Below are 16,017 nucleotides of genomic sequence, written 5' to 3'. Positions count from 1 at the left end.
TAAAATTAGAAAAACTGCCCCGAGAAGATATTCTCTCGATCTATCTGTCTCTGTCGCTGGCGAGGCCAAACAAACTTTATATAAATAAACCATCAAACGTGATAAACGTGTCTGTGGGGCCCATAATTAAGGAGTGATTGATATGAGTAACGTGGAAAATGTTAAGAAAATATGTGTCCAAAGTGATATTTAAGCGAAGCCAAGCAGAAGATTGCAAAAGTCCAAAGATATAAGACAATTTTTTCAGAGACCTTGTCTACTTCACATTTAAATAAACATTGCTTAACTTTTTGTTTAGTTTTAGCAATAACAACAGATAAGAACATCCAAAAAACAAAGATCATTTGAGTCTTTAGCATACTCATATATTTCTATTAAATGTCATGGATATTTGCATACGATGGTTATTATCTTTTATAATCAGGTTTTTGCACTTCGGCGAGTGGTTTCTGAAGGTTTTTCCAAATTGTCTAATGCATTTGTTTATTTATTTCATTGCTTGCCTGGTATTTTGTGTGTGTGTTTTTTTTTGTCATACACCTTATTAAAAATTCCATCAAGAAGTTAGTAGTAGTAGTAGTGTTTTTGTACCTGAGGCGACACACAGAGAGGAATCTACAACCTTAACTACCCCAAACTGCGGGTCTTCTTGAAAGGAATTCAAATGCCTTTTGGTCACCCCACTTCGTGTATGCAAATTTCTTTTTTCACACGGGCTATTTTCTTCTTTTTTTTTTTTATCAAAAGGAATGCAAGTAATTCCGGCAATCTAGTAGCTGGACAACCACTCAAGTGTATTATAAAAGCTTATAAAATGCGCTTCACGCCCACAAAATAAGAATGGGAGAAAAAACTAGCACATTTATTTAAGTGGCCAGTGTTTGTGAAGTTGTTGTTGGAGACAAACACACACACAGAGAGAAACACACATATAAAAACCGCTGTGATGTGTGACAACAGAACGAATGGTTGGTTTATTTTCCTTTCGTTTTATTTTGTTTGGCCCATGTTACTGCTGGCCGGGTTAATCAACTACGCAAATACGGCAAAAAGAACCAGCTGGTCCGTAATAACACCGGCTCCAACCTCCATCAACAACATCCGCATCTGAGTAATCAGGCAAAGGCAAATGGGGGAGTAATCAACCCTCGAGCAAAAGTCAGCAACACTTAACGCCTTTTGATTGTTTAATTTCTCAAATTGTTTTATGGATTTATCCCCCTTGGCTTTGGCTGCTGGGTCGGAGAGCGGGTGGGCGAGCGGCCGTCTGTCCCGGACACACGCCAATGAAAAATTAATATCAAGGGTGGCCAAGGACTCTCTCGATTCGACTTGCTGCACCGGCGTCCGCCAGGAGGACAGCTATAACAACATCAAGTACAAAAACAACAACAACAATAAAAACAACATCAAAAGCATAGGGCTTCATTTTTCACCGCTTTTGACATTTTGCAGCCACCGAAACAACAAGTACGTCGACGGCAGCCAGAAACAATCAGCCAACCAAAGAGCAGCAACTCAAACCGACAACCGACAGCCGACACGTCTACGCAAAGGGGATTCTGGTGGGGATTCCACAAGGGGGGAGAACTCTGGAGGGGATGCTAATCCCCCACTGACATACCACCGAATCCGGCGGACCAACGGACCAGCACCAGTACCAGCACCAGCAGCAGGAGCAGATTCACCAGACGCCGCCCTCCTGTGCGCATATTCCAATCAAATTAGTTAGAAAGGTTTGCCAGGACGGCCAAAAACCGGAGCTTCCTCTTTCAGTATCAGTTTATGTTCCGGTCAAAGCGAATCACCGCACGCACGGATGCGATTTTCAAAAAAAAAACTGATATATATATATATATTCTGTAAACCACCAGAAAAGTTCTAGATTCAAAAATCTTTTGATTCTACGAGGGGAAAAAGTGAACTAGCACGCGGAAAGACAAGGAAAACTTATAAATAAAACACCGAGGAGATCGGTTTCTGTGTCGTTGTAACTAGAATGTCTTTCATACAGTGAAATATTTTACAATCCAAACGGGGAAGAATTCAAGAAATCTGACAAAGTGTAGGTTTTTTCCCCCTCAATGAAAAAGACATCTGACATAAAGAAATCAAAAACCGTGAAGAATACATCATAAAACTAAATTTAACTTTGTGAATAATGGTTTTTAAAGTGCAGACATCAATGGCTACGGTTGGCCTTTGATTAACCGACAACAAAAAAATTAATGTGCCAAAGGAAATAAATAACCAAAGATTATTCGTTAAATGCGACTTAAATCTAAAAGTTCGAGTAAACAGCAGTGAAGAATTGCGCTAGCCAAAGATTGTTTTTTTTTATGTGTGATAAATCCTTTAAAATTCAAGACTAAAGCCAAAATCCAGTAACCAAGTTTAAGCAAATCTATAAAATATGCAAAACGCGCAAGCTTCGCCCAGAAATATCAGCTGACATATGAGCGACGGACAGGGAGAGACCAAAAAAAAAAACATAATTGAACGAGTAAACAATCAAAAAGAAAACCCCATTCAACTGCCATAAAGTTTGGAGGAGCGTGAAAATCAACAAATAATACGAAAATAAATAAAGATATGCCAGAAATAACAACATCAACAACGACGACGACGACGACGACGACATTTTGAAAAGAAAGCATATATCCCATATACATTGTGATTAAAACCGATATGTAAGTATATTGTACTTTGTATGGAAGGGATCGGGATCTTCAGTTTCCGTTTCGTTTTTCTTTCTCACAATCAACTTGATAGCCGCGAAATCTCCGGTTGGGAAAATACAAGAGAATTGACCTTTTGACTGGAAGGGGGAACGACAAACAAAGCAAAGAGGAGGCTGTGGAGCTCATATAAATTGCTGATCTGCTGGGGAAGTGTCGCAATTGAGACAACGGAGTTTCGCCTCTGTGAAATTAGATAAACCCTGAGATGTCTTATAGAGGCAATGGTGAAATATACAAATGGAAAATCTAAAGAAACCCTCTAATAAGTCTGCAAGACAAAGCGTTTATTTTTCTGCTCTTAAAATTAAATTGTTTTCTGTTTTTTTGGGGGATGCGCTGCTAAACAATTTAGAATGAAAATCGCCCTTGTGAAGAATTCGCCCGCATAATGATACTTTTTAGCAGCAATCTTTTGTTTATAATAAAAAACTTTGCTCATTGTTTGTTGTTCTGCAAGAAGCTTGTTCCCAGAATGCCTATTTACGTTTGCAGAAACGGCTTCCATTTGTTGTGTTTCCAACTTTTGTAGATCTAGCTCAGCGTGTGTGCGCGTGTGTGTGGGTAATTAAGATGTGTGCCAAGCGAATTTTTCAGCTAATGTTTGTCTGTATGTATCTGGTTTTGATTTAGTTCACGGTCGATTATACATGTACATGATTGATGTAAGCTATTCGATGAGTCTAATGGAAACACCCAGAACGGCGGGTAAATGGAATATATTTTCACTTTCAAAATATATTACTTTCGAGGGGATGTACGTTTGTATTTCGAATTTGTTGCGTTTCTTTCGTATTGCAAACGCCCGGGGTCTCACTTAATCGATATGCCGGTCATTCTTTGCTGCCTCTGTTTTCCAGTGTGCCTCATGCCTCATGTGTGCCGCATACCGCCCATGTTGGAATCCCGTTGGTGGCCTGGTTAGTATCGGGTTTCCCCCCACTTTTGTGGCTTTTGTTGCTCCGCCTATTAGCACACATGTGTACTGTATATATATATCTGTTATATATACATATATATATCTACTAACTGTCAGATTTATAAACAGCAAGTGTGTGTAGCGGAGAGGCATCCTTTTTTGCGGCTTGTGTTTAGCTGTTTAATTTTTCTGTACATTGTCCGCTGCAATTAAGCCAAATGGCGAAGTGGCAACTCGAGTGCTAGAGTTCTACAAGTGGGTTGATTTAACTGCGAAGTGGCAGGACACACAAACACACACACACAATCTCCTTCCCCTACCCCCGTTCACAGAATCCCCCATGGGTTGGCTGGCTAACCATTTACCGCCCAAAAGAACGCCCCTCTGGTTTTTCTGTGCCCCTTCTCGCCGGGTTGTGTTGGGGGCTTGTCTAATTCTGTTGTTTCTGCCGCCATGGGGCGTATGATTTATTAAGTATCCGTCCTGGCTGACTTGTGGTCTCTTTCGCTCGCTCTCTCTCTCGTTCACAGTTAGAAAAATATCTCTAAACGTTGACTTTAAAAATGATTCTGTAAAGGGAAATACTTTAAAATGCAAATAACAAACACACACACACACACGCACATCCCATGCACAGCTTTAATGGGTAGTTTTCTTGAGGAGTCTCATATATAATTGCTAAGTAATCCGAATTGCCAAGGGTTGTTTTCTCAATTTGTCGTGCCGATAAACTCTGGCATGTGCCATTGTAGACATTAGGCGTTTTATTTCATTTAATGCCAGCGATATCCCTAACTAAATGTAGCGAAATTGGGTCTTAGCCAAACAAAATAAATGGCAGCCCGAGAGAACCTCGTTAGTAGCCAGCCTTCAGCCCCCGCCCCTTTGTCCATCCAATCCGATGTTTGATTTTAACGGAACATTTACCCGCAGGCTATCAATTTACAAAATGATTGGTCTTCGATTGACAATCAACTTCCTGACTTCTAATGCATTCTCGTGCTGTCCTAATGTCCGTTTTTCCTCGTTTCATTATGGGTTATTTTCTTTATTTGATTTATAGTTACCTTACCACCATAGTAATTTTCTAGAAAATTAACCAAAAGAAAAAAATAAAAAAAATGGGAAAATATTATTCCAAGTGCATACTTTGATTACAATCGCTGGTTGTCTGCTGTCAGCTGCTGTGGCTTTTTATGGCTACATTAGAGTCGGAAGCTGTTTCTGGATGAAGTGCCGCCGCCACCACTACAAGGACTACCATCCCCCACCCCCAGGAGCACATCCTAATCCCACATCCTTCCACTCGTGTAGAACAGGACTTACATCACACCCCGAACTCTGGGGCTCATCTCTTAATTAGTTAAACATTGAGTGGCTGGCTGGTTGGATGGCTTGCTGCCTGGCTGCTTTCTTGGGTGGGAATTCGCCTTGTTGACTTTTGGATTTGGATTTTAATTTGCAGCAATTTTTAGCGGGGGTGGATCTTCCTTCTTCCTCCTCTTCCTCTGACCGCCCCCTTTGGCAACAAAAATTATCATCATCAAAAATGTAAATTTATGTTAGGATCGCAGCGATTTATTATCTCACTCTCTTACCCGTTTCGACTATATTTATGACTCCGGCTTTCTTGCAACAGTTTACGGTTATTAAATTTCTCGTTTTTCTCGCTCCACCAAGAGGCCACCACTGGCCACCAGCCACCAGCCCCGGGCCACTGACCAACACCATCATCGACCATCCCATCCGCCAGCGTCATCAATTCAATGCAGCAATCCCGTTGTTGCAACCATATTGGGTTGCCGCCGCCTGCCGCCAGTAAATTGCCGTTTCGATTATTGCGATTTTGTTGCAACAATCTGATGATATTTAATCTCTTTCTAAAAACCGTTTAAACACTCCGCTGAAAATCTCATTGTCTGGCTGTTTATGAAAATATCATAACAATGATATTTTATCTTTCAACAAACAAGTCTCTTAATGACTCTGAAAAAACCAATGCTGATGATGATTGTCGTTTTTAAAAATATCAATATCAGTTCTTTACCCCCGGTGGCATTCAAATTCACAAGTAATTTTGCATTTTTCAAGATGCCTTCCGTATATGGGCATTGAAAACCAGTTGCAGGTATAGACAGTTCCATTTAAATACCGGAACTTTAAGCCTACCAAACACGCAGTCTCTTGAATTGTTTTTCAATTGCTGTTGCCTAACTGATCTTGAAAATGCTTCTCAATTGTTATTATTCTAATTGCAAAAGTTATGCAATTGTTTTTTAATACATTTTTATTAACAAGATTAATGTCTCGTAGCTTAAATTATAATATATATATTTCAGTTTTTAGGTAAAGGAAACAATCAATGGAAATTGTTTTCCTCTCTAAAGTGAAAGGTCTGGGAAAGGGTATTTACAAGTTCGCTATTCAAGCTTTGGCCTTTTGTTTTAATTTCTTTCTTTGGGCATTTGGTGGGTTTTGTTACCAGTAATCACTTGCACATCGAGTGCAAATTAACTCAATTTCCCTGGCGTGTTTGATGGTTTCTTTTGTCTAATCCAACTAAGCCAAGGCCCGTCCCCTTCTTCTCCTCCACTGAAAGACCGACCTTTCTCTCTCGGCTTTAGGAGAAAACTAGGAAGAGAAAGGGTGGCAGCAGCAAACAGTTGTCTGTGCCAAAAAAAAAAAAAACGAAAAGAAAAAAAAAGAAACAGAGTGAGTGAGAGGGAATAAAACGTACAACTAGCAAGGCAACAGCCAACAGACATCTAACAGAGGCCAAGACAAATCGAACCTCGGGGCACGGGACGACTGCAATGGTTGGAAATCGGAATCATTATTGCTCTTTGGCTGGAACGACGTTTATCTTGAACTAATCTTTCAATTGTGTGGCTTTTCTGGGTTATTTGTCCACTTTGGATTACTTGCTGCATACAGCGCAGCACTGACTGTTTCGCAAGACAAATACGAAGAACAGATAGTTTTGTGTCGCGCTGCAAAAGGAACTTTTTGCGGAGCAGCATAAAGCCATAAGCCATGAGGCATAAGCCATAAGGCGAATGTTTGCCTTGAATACTGCCGCTGCTGCTGCTGCTGTCACCCTTTGATACTTAAGTATGTATTTGAAGCTAATAAATTACATGGCTAGCTATTCATAGAGGCACTTAAAGATCGCTTCGGCTTGCCTAAACAAAACAATAATGCGTCAACTTAAAAAATGAACAAAAAAACATAGCTAAAAACGATTATGGAAGACAATAATTAACTGTCAATCAATGCTGACAACGCATATAAAGGGGCCATTCAGGTCGGCTATATATATATATATATATATATACTATATATATATATGAACATATGTCTTGAAACTCTTTAACAATTTGTCGACATATTTTTCCGTGTGCATTTTACCGCTATTTGCGCTTCACACACAGCCATTCAAAAATCACTGAAAACATTTTTTAAACTTTGTTTCAGCTGCTGTTGCTGCTGCTGCCGCTCTTGCTACCTTTGATTGTTATTTATTGAGCTCCACCCATGGCATTTACATATCGCACTTGTGATAGTCGCACATCCAACGTGTTGCTTTCTCAAAACCCCTTTTCTCTCCCTTCCTTTGCCTCTTTTTGTCTACCCTCTTTTTTGATCTAAGAGATGTCCGAACATTTAAATAACCATATTATATTTTTATTATTTGTGTCATGTCCACTTTATAGCATATAAACAGTCAACTGTGACAAAAACAATATACAAAAAACAGCAAAAAACTGATGACTGCATTTTTTCTTGAGCTGAGAATAATATTTTTCTGTCATGATGGTTATTTTCGGTCTCACTGGGGGGACGGACACATCAGCTGTACGAAAAATGCCGCTAATTAAAATGTTTTACGGCTAACCATCAATTGTCCGTAGATCTTCTATGGGAATTCTTTGGAATCTGTTGTAGTTCGATGACTTGCATTTAATATAAATTATTCGAAAAAATATTTATATTCCTTTTTTGGGGTTTCTTGTATTTTTTGTGGCGTGATAAATTTGATTTTTATCCGCCTGCTTGATGGTCGATAATAAAGTTTATTGTAATGGTTGCTTGTGTGTGCAAATCTTATTGTCGCATCGTTAGCATCTGGCTGGCTGGCTGAAATGTTATTTTTTTTCTTTTCGAAATTGAGGTGTGTTGTTTGCTTATTGAGTTGGATATCACGGAAAAGCTTTCAAATACAATTTTAATTTGAATTTTTATTGGGGAGGATAAAGTAAACAAACAGGCATTTATCTCAGTGTACGCAACGCATTTGCGTCGATTTTATGCATCGGTCCACTCGGTCACACATGCACATTTATCTATATATATCCGCCCGATCCAGCCGGACGGCATTTACTTGGATTGTCATTTACACTTGACGGCGGTCCGTTCTGTCGCGTCTGTCGTCAGTTTCTGCTTTTTGCCCAGATAGCCAGGACCAGACCAGACCAGGCTGCTGTTGCTGCTCTTTTTTTCTCTGCCCGAGGTTTTTTTTTTGGTTTTTTGTTTTCTGGGACTTTTTCGGCCAGTTTCACTGTACTAGTACCCTACTCTCTCCGCACCGCATCCAATAGTGGTCCACACATCGGTTATGCATTGTTGGCGGCATCTGCATTCGAAATCGTTCAAATTTCCGAACAGTTCCCCCGTTCCGTTCCGTTCCGGAATCTTTTCGCCGAGCTCTGCATAAATTGTGACCGGTCTCTTGTACGGTTTTATGTCATTTTCGGAACTGTATTGCCATTACCATAACCTAAGCACATATCTCGAAACAAATCACGTTGTCAGTTGTTTTTGGTTTCAGTTTTTTTTCGACTTTTTTGGTTTTTTACCCCGTCGTCGTTACCCAGCTCTTTGTCGTCGCTATAGACGGTAACGTATGTTCGGAATTGTATCAGCATTCTTCGACTTTTTTACGCTTTCCTTTCACATTAAGTAACTGGATTTTTTGCCCCCTTAATTTTTTTTGGTTTTGTTTTTTTTTGCGGCCCCAAAAGATCTTGAACTTGTTAATTGATTTTGTTTTTGCCACTCCTGCACATTAACGCAATTGTTTATAAATCACTGCAGTCGCGTGTGGAGAATACAATTTCATCACTGGCTAAGGCCAAACTAAAAATTCAAAATACAAAAAAGAGGTGTATTGCCTAGGTTTAAGATTAGGCAACCCTAATTAAAACGCTATTTTCTACGAAGCTATTTGATTTGTGTGGCTTGTTGGCAGTATGATTTGTTGAATGGCCTGTGCCTGCCTGCTGCATGCCCCTGCCGGTATGCTGGTCGGTCTGCTGGTCTCCGTCTTTAATGGACTCACTCAATTGGAAAACAAAAGCAAATTATTTGCTCCAAATCGCAGCAGAAAACGAAGGTGCTTGTGTGTGGCTTTTCGATTTTTGCCACACGAATGCCCCCCAAATCCGATACGAAACGATCCATTCCAATCCGATCCGATCCGCCTTCGCCACCTGTGCAGATTGGGGGATTTGGTACTAACGACCGACCGAACGTCCGACCAGCTGCCCGACCATAAATCATTAATAAACATCGCTGGGTTTGGCGCGCTGCCTGCCGCTGTTCGTTCGAAGCGAAAGATTGTCGACTTGGCCTGTTCAACGTTCAATGTCAGTTAATTAATTCATAATTTGGTTAGCCGCTCAGAGTAGAAACAAAAAAGAAAGGGAAGGTATACGTAGTATAGATTATGGACAGGAAATCGCTTGGACTAGGCCACTCTACTATCTAATCACAATTCACGTGAAACAGTTTTTTAAAAAGCCTATTTGCATTCAACTCCTGCCTAAATCTATATGATAATATGCTATACCCGTTTAGGGAAAACTTAATGGTTTCTATGAATAGAATTTGATATTTTGAAATCATAATTTGAATGGGTAAATATCATTGGTTCAGTCTTACCCAATCCGCAACGCCTTGTTCTAGATTTAAGTGCTGATTACTGATTTAAGCAATACTTTGTTTTTCGAATTAGCAGTTCTTTGTCTCAAGGATTTGTATAGACAAACTAAAAGCATAGTTTTTATTGACTTGCCCATTCATTGATTTACTAAATTCGATAAATTCACAGTTCCATATACATATATATACGAGCTGCATTTTTTATAGCCTTTTTTTTTTGTAGGGAAAGCTAAAGGCTGCAAATCATTCAGCAGCCAAAATGACAATTTAAATGCCAACAATGATTTATTTTACGAATCGAATATTTATTTTTGCACCCTCTCTTTCACTTCCAGATAAATCGCGACGATGGACTGCCGCAAGAAATCTGCCGGCAGTGCATGGCCCAGTTTTTGATGGTGGCCAAGTTCCGGCGGAAATGTGTACGGATGCAGCAGCGCCTGCAGGACTTTGCCCAGGAGATATCCGACCGCCAGACGGCCAGACAGGCCAAGCGTCAGCAAAAAGACCAAAAGAAGAGTCAGCACTATAGACAGGAGGTGTCCACCAACCGAGAGCAATCCGTGCGAAAACGCCGTATGGTATCGGAATCGGAAGAAGAATTCACCGGTGAAGCAGCTGTTGCAGTCAAACAGGTGCGAACGGAATCAAAGGATTTGCCACCGCCCAAATCAAGTCCCGTGCAACAACGACTACGTAAGTTACGAACCTTCTCCATCGGCTGTGTAATGGATGCCAGCAGTATGCCCTGGAGGACGAAGGCTGCCAGGAAGCAGCTTTCGGAAACATGGTTATCCAGTCGCTCGCCACCAAAACGCTCCTCGCCACAGAAACTCACCTCACCAAATCATCAACGCAGCAGTGCCAGCAGCAGCGAACACACGAGCGATCTTTCTGTTGGTCCATGTTGTGGCTTCGAAAGCGACAGCAATCCCTCCTCTACCTCTAGCACAGCATCGAAATCGATGGTCATCGATAAGAGGATGTCCCCGAAAGCAAAGCCTCCGTCACCAATGAATGATTTGATACCGCGTAGGGGTCGACGTCCACGGAATACACCACTTAACAATCCACCCAAAAGACAGAGAAGGTTTCTGGTCAGAAGAGAGTCTCAGAAGCGAAAGGTTATGGCAGAAAGGGTTACCGAAGAGAATAAAAAGTCTGATCAAACGGATATTTTCCCGCCGGAAGAAAGGGTGGAAAACAGTGTCCAATCTATTGATAGCACATCCGACGTTCAAAAGGAAGTGCCGTGGAATGCGAGCCCAACGGACTGCAATGACATCAACTCAAGTCGTTTCGACTATGAGATAATCCATTGTGAAAAGGAGACGGAAGTCATTTTAAATGACGTGATAGAGGGTTTCAGCCAGACAACAGATGCTATAAATGAGGAGTTAGTTAACGTAACTGCAGCTCCAAATTCCTTAGACGTTGAGGAAGAACTGGCCAAACTGGAAACAAGACCCATTAACGAGGCATGTACGGGTGTTCCGAGTGATGGGGATATGTCCGTCAAGGAAATACTGGAACATCTGGAAGCCTCTAGCATAATAGAAAATTCATCTGATGATCTTGCCGTTAAAAAGGACATCGAAACCATTTCGAACGCCATCCAGGCTGAAGCTGACTTAGTACAATCCGAGGAGTTGACCTCGTCCACCGAATCCAGTGAATCGCAGCCGCAATTTATTCTGCAACAAATGGAAATCATAGAACAACATGAATCCAGTGAATCTGTTGATCAGCAGGAGATGATAGTAAGCATACCGCTGGAGGTGCTAGATGAGAATTTGCAGCGTCGTCTTTGCGTGGATCCGGAAACTGAGGAGCTCCTGGAGAGCGGCAGTGCCACGTCCAAGGACTGGCCCTTGCAACCTGATGATGTCAATAACAATGAGAATGATGAAAATTTTTGCCAGAGTGCTACAGCAGATAGCTTCAATTCTGCTGTGGCACTCCGAAATCAAGAAATTGAAGCGATACAAACGAGGGAAATGGATTCCGATGAAACGGATTCGTCTGACGTGCAGCCGGTGCGATCTAGACCAACGCCCATGGACTTTATGGCCGAGTTTGCCAAGCACTGTGCGAACGGTGTTGAGCAGCTAAAGGCCACCACTCCAGCACCATCACCCACTCCCACGGATTTGCTGCCCCTTAACGATCTGGAGGCCAAGCAGAAACTAGAAGTGGAGATGAACGACGTGGAGACCACTCTCAATGGCATACTCAGCGAGATGCAGGACCAGCACATGTATACCTCAAACTGTGCCCACATTGATGAGTTCCTTACTCCCGCCGATTATGCTCCAATGACTGAACAAGAGACGTCCGTTTCATCGCCGCCCAATCCTTTCGAGCAGAGTCCTATTGCTGAGCCTGAGCCCAAACCTAGTGCCAGCGATGATCCCTTTGATAATAGCAACTTTAGTAGCGAACTGATTGGCTTCCAGAACGACATTCCTTGCTTTGAGAATATTGAGACCACAACAGAGCAGGGACAGAATTTGCATTTAGAGCTAACCCAGTTCTTAAGGGATCTTCAGCCGGCACAGCCGATTCAGGAGCAACAGGAACAACTCGTCGGGACCGAAGCTGAGACACTGGAGACCGTCCATATTGATGGCCAAGCCAACCTCCAAGTGCAGGATGTCCTTCAGCCCCAAGTTGAGTCTGCAGAACAGTCTCCAAATGAATCTCCCATATCATCGCCCCAAGTTCAGTCACAGATTGAAATCCAAATGGAACCTGAAATCGAGACTCAGATGTCTCAGCACGAGATCCTAACAGTGCAGTCTCCTCAGCATCAGCCTCAAGTACAACCTCATGACCAATCTCAGATGCAACTTCAAATCCCACCGCAAATCGAGCCTCACATTCAAATCCAAAACCAAGAGCACCAAACTCTTCAAATCGTTCCGCAAGTTCAGCACCAAGTGATACCCCAAGTGCATCATCCTCAGCTGCAACTTCAGTCGCAAGTGGTGCCCCATGTCCAGACGCAGGGCACGACGACGACGGTCACCTATGAACAGATCTATAAACAGCACATTGTCCAGCAGACAGTGCAGCAATCATCCAACAAGATGCAGGTCATCTCGCTGCCCTCGGCTGGATCCGAAACAAGGCAGTGGCAGACCCAACAGTCACAGCAACGACAGCAACAGGTCCAGTGGTCATCGGTGGGCGGACTGGAGGCCATAAGGAGTGCGCCGACGGAAAGAGTTGCACCCACAACTACCACATACTACATCAATGCCAGCGATCTGTATCCCCAGCAGAACGAAACTTTCACTATGCTACAGCCAGCCGGCAATGACAGCTACATGATAGAACAGGTGAACCATCAGCAGCAGCAGCAGCAGCAGCAGCAACAACATCGCCAGCAGCAACAGCAAATTCAGCTAGCCCAGCAGCAACATCTTCAGGCGCAACAACAACCGATTATGATACTTATCCAGCAGCCGGAGTCTCAGAAACCGGTGGCCTCGTCTAGCAATCCTCAGCAGGCACCGATGCATATCTTCGGTGCTAACATCGGCAACAATGCCCAACAACTTCAGCACACGCAAAGCCAACAGATACGACAGCAATTCCAACGACAGCAGTATCAAGCTTTGCCGCAACGAAATCGCCTGGTACAAAGCCATCCAGTATTGGGAATGCCGGGAGCAACATCCATATCCACCAAAGTTACCCCCATTCCCGTCCCCACACCCAAGGGTCGGGCGCTGACGCTCAAGTGCCGCTTCTGCCACAATGGACCGCGATTCTCCAGCAGCCTGGAGTACAGCCGACACATCATCGATCTGCATCCGGCGGTGGCACCATTCAACTGTCCACACTGTCCCGTGGCCTTTGCCAGCAGGACAAAGCGATCACAGCACATCCTTAGCCACCATGTGGTGCAGCAGTATCAATGCGGTCAATGCCCCCAAGTGTTCCCTTCCCAGAAGGCTTTGGACGCGCACATTCAGCGGATTCATATGCAATTGCAGAAAGACCCTACTCCAGTGAAATTGGACGATGTCCAGCTCGAGATCACCAACCAACGAAAGCGGGGTAGGCCGTATAAACCACGGTTGCAACAGCAACAACATCAACTACAACCACAACAGCAGCAGCAGAAACAAGTGCAGCAACTGCATCAACCGCAACAGCAGCAGAAACAAGTGCAGCATCAACCACAGCAACAACAGCAGCAGCAGCAACAACAGCAGCAGCAGCAACAACAGCAGCAGCAGCAACAACAAGTGCAGCAATTGCATCAGCAACAAGCGCAACAGCAGCAGCAGCAGCAACAAGTGCAACAGCAACAGCAACAGCAGCAGCAACACGTGTTGGCAGTGCAGCAAGCACAGCAACAACCGTTAATGCAGCCACAGTCGCCCCATCCATCAAGTGAGTATTTTTTTTTGGCTTATACTTTCACCGAAACAATCTCTTATTAACCGATAATCTTATCCATAGCCATGGAAATCCAAGCAAGCCCAACCACACCACGGAAGATTCTCTGTTGTCCAGATTGCGAAGATTGTAAGTTAATTGAAATGTTTGTTTAATCACTTGGCTGCCCCATCACCATGACTAGACATTTTCAGCTGGAAAGGAGCAGCCAAGCGAATAATATGGCCCAATTTGGTTCCGTTCTGAAACTTTTGTTTCTACTTCCATTCCAGGTACTTCCGGCCATCATGGCAGCGAGCACTTTGAGGAGTTGCCGTCGGTGCAGGCTCCACCAACGGTGTTGACTCCGCCTTCTACAATTGTCTCTGCACCTTCGCCTCAGCCTATGATGTTTTCGCAGCACATAACAATGCCCTCGCCGGAACAATCCGAGCCAGATTCCACGACCACGTTGCGACAGTATCGTAAGCGTGGTGTTATTGTAGGGCCACAGGGCCCATTGCATGTGGCCACGCCAGTAGCATCACCATCACCGTCATCGTCGCCCTCCTCGTCGACTGTGGATCATGCGCCGCCAGCTTCCCCAGCTCCGCCTGCTTCTCCAGCTCCGCCTCCATCGCCCGCTCCACCGTCCATGGTGCAGTTAAACGACCTGCGGACGACCCATCAGTGCCTGTACTGCGAGGATCGATTCACCAATGAAATAGCACTGAAGAAGCACCATCAGCTGGCCCATGGATCTCAGGCGACGATGCCGTTTGTGTGCACCATTTGCAAGCGTGGCTATCGCATGCGAACGGCGCTACATCGGCACATGGAGTCGCATGATGCTGAGGGACGACCCTATGAGTGCAACATATGTCGCGTACGATTCCCGCGACCATCGCAGCTGACGCTGCACAAGATCACGGTGCACCTGCTCTCGAAGCCGCACACCTGCGACGAGTGTGGCAAACAGTTTGGTACAGAGAGTGCCCTAAAGACGCACATTAAGTTCCATGGTGGTAAGTATTGAGAGCAAATAAAGTAAAGGGGTTTTATTTCATTTTTTTTTTTTTTTTGGCGTTGCCTAGCATTTAACCTACCGTACAAATCCCCCATTCATTTAGTCTTAGTGTTGCTCTGCCTGTCTCAGCTTGAGTTATAAGCCTCTTACTAATCCTCCATCAATTGTTATCATTGTATTGTATTGTTGTCGGCAGTTTGTTCAACCGTGGTAACATGTTCCAAAGGTATGACAACCATGAACATTTGGCTTTCGTCTCGAGAATGCCAATATCGATTTATGGTATGGGTATTCCTAATGCTTGGCATGAATTAACGCACAGCCTACGTACTATGCTTTTAGCCATAAGATAAGCTAACATAAATTGTTTATGAACTTGCCCGCATGTAGCTTTTGAGTGGATAAACTATAAACAAGTCCCCAAAAAACGCTTGGTAGTTACTTGGTAAACCCGGTCAAACGACTTGCAAAGTTTAAAGTTAATTACCCCCAAGATTTGAACTCTGATAATTGCCACATTGATATTTGAGCTAGCTACAAGGTAGCTATAAGCCTGGCTAAGCTTTTCTAACTATTCATAATTACTTGCCCCTTTGTTATTAATGCAATGACCCGATCACCTATTTGTATACATTTTGTAATAGTAGAAGTGCGTTTCGTAACACGTGGGAATTTCTTAGGAAATGACTGACAATTAATATTCAATTGAATAAACATTCCTTAGCTGTATATATAAACTGCTTTAGTTTCTGCTTAACCACAATCTAATTAAATGGAATTTATATTGTTGAAACCACAACATTTCTATTAGTTTCGCAACGCACTTTCAACCCCAAAAAAAGAGAAAAAAAAAACCGAAAAACATATATCAATCAATGTTGTTACATGTTGGTTGTTCGTTCGGCGAGCTAGTAAAATATATAGTTAACCAAAAAAGCTTGTGATGAGCGTGTTTATTTTTTTTTATATCGCTATCTTCGAGTATATGTTGGTTCACTTCAAGA

The 16,017-nt window shown here is 43.0% G+C and overlaps 1 protein-coding gene across 1 annotated transcript in view; it reads left to right on the top strand.

Moving 5' to 3' along the window:
- LOC108117486 overlaps nucleotides 1-16,017 on the top strand; it is a 34,174-nt gene that overhangs the window by 16,465 nt on the left and 1,692 nt on the right. Inside the window, exons 3-6 of the mRNA XM_041819502.1 lie at nucleotides 9,933-13,853; nucleotides 13,890-14,001; nucleotides 14,071-14,136; nucleotides 14,280-15,011. Coding sequence (XP_041675436.1) covers nucleotides 9,933-13,853; nucleotides 13,890-14,001; nucleotides 14,071-14,136; nucleotides 14,280-15,011 — 4,831 coding nt within the window. The remainder of the gene's footprint in view (nucleotides 1-9,932; nucleotides 13,854-13,889; nucleotides 14,002-14,070; nucleotides 14,137-14,279; nucleotides 15,012-16,017) is intronic.

The sequence above is a fragment of the Drosophila eugracilis genome, unplaced genomic scaffold (assembly GCF_018153835.1).
Source record: "Drosophila eugracilis isolate 14026-0451.02 unplaced genomic scaffold, ASM1815383v1 contig_75, whole genome shotgun sequence".
In the NCBI taxonomy this organism is placed as follows: Eukaryota; Metazoa; Arthropoda; class Insecta; order Diptera; family Drosophilidae; genus Drosophila; species Drosophila eugracilis.
The sequence above is the reverse complement of the archived record's forward strand: the minus strand, read 5'-3'. Positions and strand labels throughout refer to the sequence as shown.